This window comes from Nomascus leucogenys, chromosome 6, assembly GCF_006542625.1.
Source record: "Nomascus leucogenys isolate Asia chromosome 6, Asia_NLE_v1, whole genome shotgun sequence".
NCBI lineage: Eukaryota > Metazoa > Chordata > Mammalia > Primates > Hylobatidae > Nomascus > Nomascus leucogenys.
The window spans coordinates 67,734,834-67,748,940 of record NC_044386.1 but is presented as its reverse complement, the minus strand read 5'-3'; the positions used below and the strand labels follow the sequence as shown (position 1 = coordinate 67,748,940).

Here is a 14,107-nt window from a genome sequence, read left to right as displayed (position 1 = left end):
ATGCAGGTCCTCCTGAAATGGATGGTTAGTTCTCAGCTCCAGCTGACAGACACCAGGCAAAAGTATGAGTCCTGTGTTAGTCATCTTCTAAGTTGTCAAAATAAACTAGAAATCTGGAATTTTATATGAAGTCTCCCATTTCTTAGGGATTGTCAACCAATAAACATGAAAATAATAATAATAAAAAATCTGAGAGGAAACAAAACTTAGGCTCCCATTTTGTGACCTCTGTGGAGAGATAGGAGCAAAACACCAGGAAAATACAGAGGAACTCTCCCTTTAGGTAATCAGGGGAGACTTCTCAAAGGTGGTGACATTTGAACTAAATGCAGGAGGATAAATGTTGAAGGTATTTGCCAGGTGCCAGGGAAGAGTGTGTGGTGGGGGGTGGTGTGTGATGTGTATGGTGGGGAGTATTAATAAGGGTTAAGGTTGCATATGCAAGGGCACAGAACTGTGAAACAGTGTGGTCTTTTGGGAGAATTTCAAGAAGTTTGAAAAGGATGTGTTTGTAGAGACTGTGATGAGAACTAAAGAAGAGCACTGTGTATGTGGTTAATACATCTAGTCCTAGTGTCAAGGAACACTTGGGTGACACTAGAGAGTGTTCCGACATGATTTTTTATTGTAGACTTGTCCCACTGGTTGCAGTGTAGAGGATAGATCAGTGGGGAGCTGGGGAGGCCAATTGTAAGGCTCTTGGAATGGTCCAGGGAGAAAATAATGAGGTTGAGTAATGGAGAGAAGGGGATCCCTCAGAAGGACACTTAGGAAATGAACATGGTAGGTTTCATGACTGATTAGGTGAGGGAGTAGTGCCAAGGGAAAGATAATAGGATGACTTCCAGGCTTAAAGAGGTAGTGGGGCCATGCAACAAAAAGAGAAAATAAAAACAGGAGGAGAAAAAAGATTTTGAAGGAAAAATAATGAATTCAGCTTTGGGTAACATATTGAGCTCACTTTAATGGAAAAATCCTGTAGGCAGCTGGAACCATGAGTTTAAACTTCAAAAGAGACCATGGTTAGAAACGGCCTGACTTGGGAGTGATCATCTACTGGGTGAGAGAACATGTAGAGAGGAAATAAGGTGAGGCAAGCATTCACATGTGAAGAACATTCAACACATACACCTACAGAAAAGACTAAGAGGCAATGGTCAGAGAGACAGCAAGGAGCAGAGAGGAAGCCAAGAAAGGAGGAGGGAGGAGGGCTGGGAGTATGTGGGTCAGGCAGAGTGAGGTCGGATACTGCAGCTTCTCCTGGGTGATGTGCCAATTCAAGTAGGGTGCCCAACTCCTATAGATTTTATGATAGGTTTCAAAACAATCGATTCTTTTCACTTGCTCCTTTTCCTTTAGGTTGTTTTGCCACCGCACCTAGAAAAGATCCGAGACAGACTAGCTGAAAACATCCACGAGCTTTGGGGAATGAATAAAATAGAACTTGGCTGGACTTTCGGCAAGGTATGTGTCTCAGGGCCAGGTTGGGGTGAAGGATGGGATTGCCTTGTTGCCTGGAACCGTTCTTCCTGCTGCATGCCTAGTTTTCATTGCATTCACTAGTTAGGAACACTGAGGAGACCAGGTCTTCGCAGACAGAACCAGAAGTGTCTCCCCTTTCTTACTCCCAAACACTGGTTTATTTTATTTGGGATGTATCATTGTTTCTCAGCACTTGCTTCAGAATACTCAAATCTCTCCTTCAGAAAAAAAGTTGTCATCTCTGTGTGGATGGTGAAAAGTGGCTGATTCATTATTTTGAATCAGAACTTGTTTAATATGGTTTTCAGATGTGTCACTAAGATTAATGGACACTCAGAGGAGGATAGGGAATCTTTCACTAGAAATCATTTTTCAGAGAGAATGTAAATTGACTGTGTTCCATGATTTGTGTAAGGTCATGTCTGAAGGCAGGATAGGGAAGTTCAGAAGCTTCCTATAACCCCGACTCTCTCAAATGACACACATTCTAGCTTAGTTACTGACAGGGTCTCTGCACTCCCACACTTATGTGTTTATATAGCTACCATAAAATATTCTCACATGAGGATGGCTTCACTATTGAACTCCTAATATCTAGCTCAGGGTCTGTCATGTAGTACAGGCATACAACAAATGTTTGTTGAATGAATGAATGAATGAATTACTTAATGTCTAGAACTGTACTGTTTAATACAAAGCCATGAGTCACATGTACTTGAAGTGTGACTAGTTTGGATTGAGATGTACTAAAAGTGTAAAATAGTCACCAGATTTGGAAGATTAGTGTGGGGGAAAAAGTAAAATATCTCATAAATAATTTCTTATATTGATTACTTGTTAAAATGATTATTTTGCATTTATTAGGTTAAATAAAACACATTAATTTCAAGTTTTTGATTTTCTAATGTGGCTACTAGAAAATTTGAAATTACAAATGTGCTTCATGTTTGTGGCTGACTTTTGGTTCTACTGCACAGCACTGGTCCAGATTCTGTAGCCTGTCCTATACTGAAGAATGTTCCTCTTCAGAAACATTATGGTTACATGAATTTTGGAGGAACAAGAGCATGGCTGCCACATGTAGCACTGCTTCTCTCGGAAAGTATGTTCGAAATGCAGATGCCTGTCTAGAAATAAATCCACGGAGCACAAACCACTGGCAACTTGGAGACTGTGTGTCTCATTTACTAGAGAGATCATCTGTTTGCCGATTAGCAAGTTGCTGTCTTTGTCTTGCCTGATATGGATTGCCTGGGCCATGTTTCAAAGTATGTTCTGTTCTGTTTTCCCATGCAGTGCCAGCTGTCAAAACTTAAATCACATTCTTTCTTATGTCACCACCTAGATACGAGATGACAATAAAAGACAACACCCTTGCCTTGTGGAGTTTTCAAAGCTCCCCGAAACTGAGAAGAATTATAACCTGCAAATGTCAACTGAAACCTTAAAGTGAGTATTTAATTGAGCTAAAGTTTTACAAACAATGAGTAGATGATTTAATGCATTATAACTAAACTGCAAAGATATGTCTCTTGCCTGAAAACATGGCGCATTCTAATAAATTAGAGGAGATGATGATGAATCATGTCACAAGAGGATTTAGCATAACCACCCACCATTATTATTGACTATATTTCTTAAACCATTTGCTATTTGCTAGGGACAGGGAAAAAGTAAGAGGCAGAAAAGAAACTTAGAATCAAAGGACCAAGTACCTCTTGCAGTTCACATTAAATAAAGGAAAAAAGATAAAGCATTTCTAAAACCCGTTGGGAAACCTGATCTGATTCACTAAAATTCAATTTTAAAATAACTTTCGCTTCTCCATGATGCTACCCATGGGCCTAATTTAGACCTTAACTTTTCTAGCCCAAATTGTTATCTCCCATTTTGAATTCTTTGGGGGCTTGTTACCTGTTCTCTTATCTTTGTATTTCCCTGTTCTCCAGTTGTCACTGCAGAACATCTTAACTTTGTGGTTTTGTTGGCATAATGATGCTCCTTAAGGTCCCTTGTCCCATAGGCTCACATGGGATACCTTCAATTACACTGGCGCCTTTTGAGGGTACGGCTTTGTACTTCATGGTTTTAAGCACAGCTCATGCCCTTACAGGCGTCATGCAGTACATATTTGCTGAACTGTGGGCTGGATATTAGAATTCTATCTGTTCCATGGAATTAGAAGAGGCATATAATTGTAATGCAAATTTATAAAATAGAAAAATGTCTCCAAGAGGGGGCAATTAACAAATTTCTCTTTTGTAATCTTACGCTTGCTATCATCTAAATCGGGAGTTGACAAATTATGGCCCATGGGACAATCAGACCAGCTACCTATTTTTGTAAATAGATTGTTATTGTAACAGAGTCAAGCTCATTGGTTTGCATATTGCCTATGGCTGGCTTTGCTCTGTAATCACAGAGTTGTAGCTGTGACAGAGACATATGGCTCACAAAGCCTAGGCATTTACTCTCTGGCTCCTTACAGAAAAAGTCTACTGACCCCTGGTCTCAATGAATGGCTCTTGTCTGTTTTCAACTCAGATGTGAATTAGGGTTCCTGCTGTTCCTAACACTGCAGTTGACCTTAGTCTTCTCCTTCTGTTGTGTCACAGAACCCTCCTGGCCCTGGGGTGCCACATTGCTCATGTTAACCCAGCTGCTGAGGAGGACCTCAAGAAGGTCAAACTGCCCAAAAAGTAGGTGATTTTTTTTTAATGGTTCAAGACTTTAATGCTTCAGCCTGGATTTTTAATCCAGGCGGGTGGTACCAAGACAGACAGCTAGCCCACATAGTTGCTAGCACCAGCTCAGAAGGGCTCCCCTGTTTCCTGGATGGCACTGAAGCCCTCAGATAGAAGCCTGGTAAAGAAATATTTCAGGGTTTTCCCTCTCTTTGCCCCTTCTACCTGGATCTCACACTAATATTGTTAGTTTTGAGCCAGGAGGTGTGGAGACGTCAGACAGATGCACTGTCTTTGATCTATAAGAATAGCATTCAGCACAAAAGCTTAAAAATGGTGCCCAGCCATGACAGAGAGTCACTCCTCTGGCATTGGACCAGCCTTGTAAGTCCTTTGTGGAAGGGGTATCTCTGCCACCATTCATTTGACCCCCTAGATCTGCCTGTGTCCTACTGTCCCTCTCTCCCACTACATTCAGACACAGTTGCACGTTTCTTGTCCTTGCACATTCAAATACTTGCTCAGTGGCACATCCACTGGTTCCCTTGCTTGCTTGCTCTCATGCATGCCAGCAGATGTGCAGATGGATTCGCACACAGGTGTCATCATTACTTAGGAGCCAAGCAGTGCCAGCTTTAATCAAACGTTTATCTTCCCCCTTCTTTCCACTTAAACTTCCAAGATCCACTCTCACACACGCAACTCCTAGTACCAAGAAAAGCACATCTGACAGGCTGCAGTGGAGGAACAGGCTGCTGGCCAGAGCTGCTGAGGTCAGGATGCAGCAGTCAGTGCATCCTGACTATGCCCAAGGGCAGCATCCTGAAAAGGTGGATGCAGAACATTATCTTATACCTACCTACAATAGACCCTGCATCTCATGCTGCTCAGAAGTCCTGGATGGATTGAGCCCTGGTCTATGGTTCATCACTTTTGGATTCTGGCTCTGGCCTAGGCAGTCAGTGGCCCTAGGGCCATAGATACCTTTAAACTCATATTCTCACGTGGCTATGACAATCTGCTTTCCTGAGGTTTCACTCCACGGTGTGCCCTAGTCTTCTGCATTTACACAATGTGTCTCCCTAGAGCTCTTCCACTTCTTCCCATTTTCAGTCAACTTACAGACATTTGAGGCTGTGACTCTTGGACTGGACAGCTAACTGCTAAGATCACTTTAAGTTCAAAAATTCTCGGACATCATTCTTTTTTTAATTCCAAAAGTAAAAGTTTGGCCTTTACTTTTTGACTGAGTGATTATTCTGTGCTGGTTTATAAGGAGACATTTGACTCAAGGTCTTGTTCTTGCCAATCTGGTTTTGACTTTTTGTGTTTTTGTAGGGGGATGAAGGGCTTCTGGTAATGTTGCAGCATGCTGAATGTGCCCATTCTTTGCAGAGAACAGAAGTAGTTTTCATAGAAATAAAGATGGTTTGTACTGACCATCTGCTTTTTTCAAGTCTTCTTTGAAATGTGTTACATATGTTGGGAAGAAGGATGGTAGATTGGGGGTTTCATCTATAGACTTGAAACAGAGCTGAGCTATTCATTCAGCCAAAGAGTGGGACCTGTGACTGTAGCCTTCTTTGCACAGCATTCTTACCATGTGCTCTTGGTCTAAAATCCGGAATGGGAAACTCATGGAGATCTGTTAAAAATGTATACTTTTACATTTACTTGTAGCTATATGATGTCCAACGGCTATAAGCCAGCCCCTTTGGATTTGTCTGATGTGAAGCTATTACCTCCTCAAGAAATTTTAGTGGATAAGCTTGCAGAAAATGCGCACAATGTTTGGGCAAAAGACAGAATAAAACAAGGATGGACCTATGGCATCCAACAGGTAAGAAATGCTGGGTCAGGCATGCTGGAAAACTTAGAAGATATGATCATCCACGTGCCGTTTTGCTTTGGTGTGTGTTAGATCAGAAGGAAGAGGTTGCCTTTGCACTCTATCCCTCACACCTCAGTGTGTTCATTATTTATGGAATCATGGGGCTGGACAGAATTTGTAATAGTCACATCATAGCTCAGCAGTATTTCTGGGATAGTCCCATGTATCTACTCGTGAGGATGAAATGGAGGGGAAGCTAGCCCAGCACAGCAGCAAACCAGCCTGCCCAAAAGCTTTTGTCTCCTTATTTCAGTCCATTGAGCCAACGATTTCTGGGCAGAGGCCTTGGCCTGAGCAGGAGGCAACTTGAAAGCCAGAGCACAGCAAGAAATTAGACAGAGTTTAGCCCCAAACCACCTGGCACACGTCTTTCCTTGAGATGGTTTCTCTCATCTTAGTAATCACCAGTGGTAGGGTTAGTGTCAGGGAAGATCAGGAGTGGCTACGTGCACATTAGTTAATTCATGCCGGAGCCTTCAAACCTGCACACATCTGGAAGCCAGGAAGAAGACAACTATGCAAACTACGGGGGGAGGAGGAGCAGCAGAGTGAAGAGGTTCAAAACCGCATGTTATATGTGTGACTTTGGGTGACTTATCACTACAATTGTCCCTGTTGTCTTCTTAGTCCCTCCTAAGGAACTGAGAGGGACATTACTACAAATGTGTGTCCTCTGCCATGAAATGAACACACTGTGGCTCTGCCACCTTTTCCGACATTTCTCCATGAAGGCTTGTTAAGCTGTCATGAGGAGGCTATAGCAACTTAAATGGTGACATGATCTTCCATAGGGAAATCATTATACAAATCTCCATCTGCTTTGGGAATGGAGGTTTCTAACCAATTCTGTGATGCTTCATTTTATTCACAGGCTGGTATTATTTAAAGTGTTTTTTGTTTTGTTTTGTTTTGTTAATGAGACAGACTCTCGCTCTGTCACCCAGGCTGGAGTGCAGTGGCACGACATCAGCTCACTGCAGCCTTCATCTCCCGGGCTCAAATGATTCTCCTGCCTCAGCCTCCTGAGTAGGTGGGATTACAGGCATGTGCCACCACACCGAGCTAATTTTTGTTTTTTTCGTAGGGACGGGGGTTTCACCATGTTGGCCAGACTGGTCTCAAACTCCTGACCTCAAGTGATCTGCCCGCCTCAGCCTCCCAAAGTGCTGGGATTACAGGCATGAGTCACCATGCCCGGCCAAAAGTGTTTTTTAATGCTAGCTTTGAGCATTAGTAAAATGTTTCCATTTATACTCATTTAATCGGGAGGAGAAGTGGCAAATATGTACATTGCTAAATGTGAAGGCACTGAGGGAAGAGCTAATAGACCTAGAGCAGCCAGAAAGCCAGGACTGTTGCTGGGAATATGTGAATAGGGTGAGTTGTGGTGAAGGTGAAATGTTTTCTTGGCACCTTTTTTCTCTGGCTTCACATAGGATTTGAAGAACAAAAGAAATCCCCGTCTGGTGCCATATGCATTACTGGATGAGCGTACCAAGAAGTCAAACAGGGACAGCCTGCGGGAAGCTGTGCGCACTTTTGTTGGTTACGGGTATAACATTGAGCCATCAGATCAAGAACTAGGTAATGAGTTGAGAGTGTTTATTCTGGCCCCAGTTTACTAAACAGGTCCTCTTCTTGGGGCATCCTAACTTCAAATAGGTCTAACTTGTACTATTGGAAATAGTATTGGGGCTGAAGAGCACTAGACTAAATGGTGTGATTTTTTTTATTATTATCGGGGAGACCATGTTTGATATAAACCATCATCCCATTGACAGATTTTCTGCAATGAGCACTTCTATGACTTATTCCCACAAGGAATAGGTTATCTTCTAGGGTAGCCGAGCTTTTCAGAATACCTGATCAAAAACCAAGTCACTGTTTTTTTCTCTTATTTTCCAAATGTGTGAATATCAGCTTACTTTTAGATCAGGTAATCACATCTCCAAATTAAAAGCTTGTTCAGATTAAAATCTGAACAACAGCTTAAAATTGATGAGCCTGTTACTGTCATCCCATGCCCCAGGAGGTACAATAGGCCACAGGGGCAGAATTGTAAGTCGTTAAGGGGATGGTTTTGAAGTCCAATCTGGGTTTATACCTTTGCTCCTCTGTTCATTGGCTCTGTGACGTTGAATAAATGATTTTACCTCTTGAGCCTGAATTTCTTCATCAGTAAAATGAGGACAATATTAGCTACCTCATAGGATTATTGTGAGGGAAAACTGAGAAGTGGTCTCTAAAGGATCTACTATGAAGCAATCCCTCAGTCAGTGGTAGCTTGTATGGTGATGATGATGACGATCATCATGAACAGAATGCCATATTGGATAGTAGTCGACCTATGGTCAGTCTTAGATGTTCTCATCAAATTCTTTTGAGTAGTGCTACCTAATTATTAAAGATCTATGTTCTCTCTTTCCCTTCCACACCCTCTGTTCGTCGTCCTTCTCACAATAGCTGACTCGGCTGTGGAGAAAGTCAGCATAGACAAGATCCGATTTTTCCGGGTAGAGCGATCTTATGCAGTGAGATCTGGAAAGTGGTATTTTGAGTTTGAGGTGGTGACTGGAGGAGACATGCGAGTCGGCTGGGCCAGGCCAGGCTGTCGGCCTGATGTTGAGCTGGGGGCTGATGACCAAGCCTTTGTATTTGAAGGCAACAGGGTGAGTCTATATATGTAGCAAACACTCATCCTCAGACCACGTTTTCCTTCTCCAAACATTTTTCTGGAAGCTCAAATTACTGGATCTCTGGCTTCAAAGTGAGTGGCCACCACCACTGGCTAATGTAGACATTGAATGAGCATCGCCTAGTGACTGTTTCTTTGCTCTTCACTCTGTTGAAGGGGAGCATTGTACCCCAAATCCTTTCTACAAGGATTTCATATCTGCTTTTGCACCCAAGCCCATTGACTCCACTCCAGAGGTGACACAAAGATCACTATGCAGCTAGTATGTCAGGAAATCTTACCAGTTTTCCCTAGAGAGAATCCTGATTATTGCCATAGCTGTGACTAGAAATCAAGAGACTTGGGCTACCTTGTGTGTCTCGGTTTCATTCATAACATAGACCACTCCTCCTTGTTGGTTATCCTTGAGTACCCCCTAGAAATCATGTACCACTGCTAGTTAGGAGATATTGCAGATATGGTCATTTCTCCAGCTGCTGGAGCTTCTAGAAACTCCATTTCTCTAAGCCCTAGAGTCTTGTTTTCTAGGGCCAGCGTTGGCATCAAGGAAGTGGGTATTTTGGGCGTACCTGGCAGCCAGGGGATGTGGTCGGATGTATGATTAACCTCGATGATGCTTCAATGATCTTCACACTGAATGGGGAGCTGCTGATCACCAACAAAGGCTCTGAACTTGCCTTCGCTGACTACGAGATTGAGAATGGTAAATCTAACACCCTTTGCCAACCCCAGCTCCATGAGGCTGAAGGAAAATACAGGGAAAACTGAGCGAGCTGCTCTACGTCCTTATTTGGTCTACACTGTCCTTTGCACATTTGAAAACCCTAATGGTGAAGAAGACCCCACAGACTAGCAATTCCAAAGAATTAGGGGAGATTAATAGTGATAGTTGGTGTGTGCAGCAAACATATACATTCTGAACTCTCAGGTAGGTTAACCAAGAAGCTAATTCCCTGCCCTGTGTCTTGGCATTTTAAGATTCTCCAGATTTCCCAGTATTACAAAGAAAATGCTTATTGTATATGACTAATGTCCTTGACAGGAGAGAAAAATCAGTGAATTAAAGAATTATCCTTTTATTCTGATTTGAATTGTCAGTCTGCACGTTTGTGTAATTGAACTTGATGCTTTGAAGAGAACCATTGAAACACGAAAGTTAGATTTAGCTATTTCCTTGAATGAAATAGAACTTATTTTGAAATTCAGACACGCTGTGAAACCCAACCAGAGTTGCATTTTTTAATGTCCATGAATAGACCACAGTCAGGGGCACGCTTCCAGCTACACAAAGGAGGAAGTGGAGCTTACTGTTTCTTGTCTATATAACTACATTATGTACACAAGACTGTTGGTATATAGGGGAAAGAGTGTACTGCAAGTCAGTAGACTTGCTCCTAACAAGCTCATTGGCTCCCAAGGAGTATTTGTTTGACCTCTCTGGGCTTTACTTTCTTCATGTATATCAGAGAATAAAAGGGGTGATGAAATAAAATCTAATGTTCTTCCCAGATATAAAATTCAACGGCAGTGATTTAACACCTGCTGTGTGAATGCCCTTATGCCTGGTGCTTTGCCGCACTGTTTCCTCCTCACGGACGAGAAGGGGGCTGTTCTGGGTCAGGAGACCTGGACCCTCACCTGCCACTGCCCCTGCCTACCCAGGACATCTTAGTTGACTTTATTTATCCATTTGGGAACTCATTTTTCTCTCTGTAAATGATGAGGGCTCCTTGTAGCCCTAAATTTCTGATACTTTACAGAAAGAAACATTTCCTACCTAGAAAGCTAAAACGATACAACTGCATAGGCAAGAGAGCACAAATACATGAAACTGTGTGTATGTAATATACATGCTCTTTACAGAGCATTTTTAGCTTTATGAATGACTTTCGCACTTTTTTTCAGACACCTATTGTCTAAAGTATGCATATCCAACTGTACCTTTCAGGGTTTTTCTAACAGCCAAATATTTGGAGAAATAAAAAGCTTACAAATCATTGTATTTTCCTAAAAAGAAAAATGACTAAAGTCAAATGGGGTCATATTTTAATGCCTTCCGAAGAGGTTTAAAATCAAAGTTTTAAAGAAATAACTGTTTTTGGAGACAGGTGAGAATGATATTGCCAGAAGAAGGAGTGGCCTGTGTGCTGGTTCAGAGGCAAAGGAAAGGATTTCTGTAGGTGGACATCAGGGCAGTGTACAAAGACCACCGGTGCTTTCCAAGCACCCACCTCATGCAGTGCCCCCCCTCTGAGGCCAGGAGGAAAACAGCCTAGGAGATTCAGGCACATCTCCAAAGAAAGTCGTTCTCTGGGGTAGAAAGAGTCCAAAAATCAGGACCTTTTCCAGGCTCTGCTATTGTGTGAACTGGAAGAGGTTACTTGTCTGTTGAACTCTGAGGAGGAGATGAGAATCTCGTATGTTGTGCAGAGTTACAAGAACTTTGTAAAGTCCAAAGCCTTGATACTCAGAGTATGGTCTGCTTGTTAGCGATGAGGAATCTCAGCCCCACCCCAGACCAGAATCAGAATCTGCATTCTGATGAGACACTCTGGTGATTTGCATACACACTGAAGTATGAGAGCAGTGGTTTAAAGCGTATGCAAATGTGAGGCATTTGTGCCTCCCATTAGTAGCAGTACTAAGGAGCTCATTTTTCAGTTGTAAAAAAGATGATAATAATGCAGAGCAGTAAGTTATCAATGGCAAGTGACTAATACAGAATGAAAAGTCTATATGAATGGGATTTGAATTGCATGTTAACTAAAGAATACGAGATGTCTATGTGTAAGGAGAAGGCTAGTCCTGTCAGGGGATGTAACAGGAGTAGTTCTGTGGCTCCAGGAAGCTATAGGAAAGGGTAGAAGATTTGTGTGTGGAATGTGTGGATGATGAAGCTGGAAAGGTAGATAAGGTGCAGATTATAGGCTCAAATACTGAGACTCAGCCTTTTCATTCAAGAAACTATTGTCTTCTCTGAGCCAAGCACCCTTGGACTTCACCCTCTAGGAAATGAGGGGCCATTATGGGGTTTGAGCAGAGGAATACTATAAAGGGGAGGGATATTTGAGCATAACCCTGCTTTTAGAGAGCATCTGTATTGTAATGAAAGTAATGTCCCATAGGCCTGTTGTGTACAGGGATGTGATTTGACCTTCAGAATAACAAAGTATTATTAGGATGCTGCTTAATAATAGAATTGTACTGTAATGTGTTAGCACATTATACTGTCCTATCATATTGCCCTTTAATAACACAGAGACAACATAATTGGAAAGCTCTTTCAGTTCTGCAATGGCTTGTGAGTTGGTGGAAGTGTAGTTATAAGGAAGTCGACGTGCCATTCTTTGATAACAGTAGCCCAAAGGCCTGGAATAACCACATAGCATCTCTCTTCTCTCTGCGTCAAGTGGAAAGAGGTAGCAATTCTTGCCTTGAGTTGTTAAGAAAAGCATCTGTTGAAAATAAAACATTTCATGCATTGTAGCGCCTACCTCCCCCCACCCCGTAAAGCAGAATGCCCTACTTGCTTGTGTTCTTCTGGTCACCAGCATGTCAGCTTTGATTTCAGTCATTACCCCAGTGGGAGCTGGGCCATGGGAAGCCTTTTGCCCTTTTGGGGAAGCAGTGGGGACAGATATTGTAGTTCATGGCTGTTTTTACCTCTGGCTTACTTACAAGTTGTCATTTCCATCCTCTTATGCATCATAGATTATATGCCTTTATCTGCTTCATTAGAATTTTCTAATTAATGTTCCCTCCCCTGGTCCCTGGACTGGACCATCACAGCTGTCAGTGTTGTCACCTAGAAGCATCTGAGATCTCAGAAGCCTCCAAGGCAAACCCTTTGCTATTAGCCTTCTCTTTTCCTCTGTTTAAAGGAAAGGAAGATAAAATCCTGGACATCCTGCTAGACCTCAGAATGCGACATCTGGAAGAGGCTTTGGTGTGGTCTCCTGTGCTGCCTCTCCGCCAGGCACTCCCCTGAGGGACATCCTGCCTCCTGCTGCAGCTTTGGTGTCTGCAGGGGCAGCCTCCCAGGCTGTTCCTGCCCATTGACCTGTCGGGTTTAACAGATCCCTCATTTCTGTTGGCAGCTTTTCAATAGGCAGAAAGTGAAACTTATCTGCAGGAAGTGTCACTGCCATCTACAGGCACACACACTGGTACCCAGGGTCCCCTGTCATTCTCTCTCCAGATGGGTCTTGTGTTTCAGAAAGTGGCTGTGGCAGGGGAGCGTGGCCTATCGTTTCTTTTGTTTTCTACAAGGCCTGTGACCATCTCTGTGTCGTCTCCTGTAACTCTGTCTTTGCAAGGCTTAGCAGGAAATGGGAAGCAATGGGTATAACATGTACTGCTGGATTGAAACTCCCAGAAACACCCCAGGGATGGTCTGAGCGGTCATCTACCTCCCTCTCTCTAAGATGTCAGCTTTTCCCTTGCTGGTAGCTATTCTCTTTTATGTCTTCCTTTAGTTTAAAATGGATTGAAAATGGGCCTATCCTTTGCATTTTTGAGAGAGCTGGTTTCTTTGCAATCTCCTGGAATTATAAGATTACCCCCCTGCTCTCCCTCTTCCTAATCAGAAAACCAGTATGGGGCCTTATAATACCAAGTGTATCAGAACTGGGGGTCCTCTACAAAATGTAAATGCATATATTCTTGCCATTTCTTTCCTGGGACAAGAACTTCTATATACATCTTGGCTGAAGACTGTGCCGTTTGCAGATTTTCTTCTCAGACCTCTTCAGAGTTGTCAGCATAATTATATCTACTAGGATGCATGTAGGGAGGTGGTATTCTTTTCCCTCTTATTTTTTTTTCTTCTTCTCCAGTCTCATTTGAGGCTATGGGTTAATTAAGCTGTGTGCAAAATGGAAATCCTTCTTTGTGACAGATAGTAATGCTACGTGACCTTGCCCAGTGGGTCCTTTTATCCAGGTGAATTCTGGAAAGCCATGTAGTGAGCTGTGTACAGGTAGCCCTTTTCCTCTTAGGGGCCTGGAATGTGTTGTGGTCATGGGTCTCCATCTGTCTAATCTAGAGACAAGCAGGTGAACTACCTGACACGTTGAAAAATCATTTGAAAAGCAATGTAACTGCTAACAAAACAAGTTAGCTTAGATGACAATTAGAAAGCAGGCATCCTGGCCTCAGTCCCCATTGCTTGCTGTGGACTCCTGCTCAGGCAGCTTTGTTCACATGCTGACTCTGCAGTTTACCAGGTGGCAGATGTTGAGCAAGTCCACTTTCTAGGTCTGTTTCCTTGTCTGTAACATTGGCATAATAATGAGATGTATCTGTAGAGCACTAAGCCTGACATTTACAAGGTATTTGGTAAATATTTGCTGTTGT

General features: G+C 42.7%; 1 protein-coding gene across 4 annotated transcripts in view; it reads left to right on the top strand.

Moving 5' to 3' along the window:
* The window catches only part of RYR3 (ryanodine receptor 3), a 568,187-nt gene that overhangs the window by 324,898 nt on the left and 229,182 nt on the right, over window positions 1-14,107 (top strand). For all 4 annotated transcript variants that reach the window (XM_030814359.1, XM_030814360.1, XM_030814362.1 and 1 more), the window contains exons 21-27: window positions 1,360-1,464; window positions 2,828-2,931; window positions 4,098-4,181; window positions 5,847-6,006; window positions 7,494-7,641; window positions 8,521-8,726; window positions 9,281-9,455. In XM_030814359.1, coding sequence (XP_030670219.1) covers window positions 1,360-1,464; window positions 2,828-2,931; window positions 4,098-4,181; window positions 5,847-6,006; window positions 7,494-7,641; window positions 8,521-8,726; window positions 9,281-9,455 — 982 coding nt within the window. The remainder of the gene's footprint in view (window positions 1-1,359; window positions 1,465-2,827; window positions 2,932-4,097; window positions 4,182-5,846; window positions 6,007-7,493; window positions 7,642-8,520; window positions 8,727-9,280; window positions 9,456-14,107) is intronic.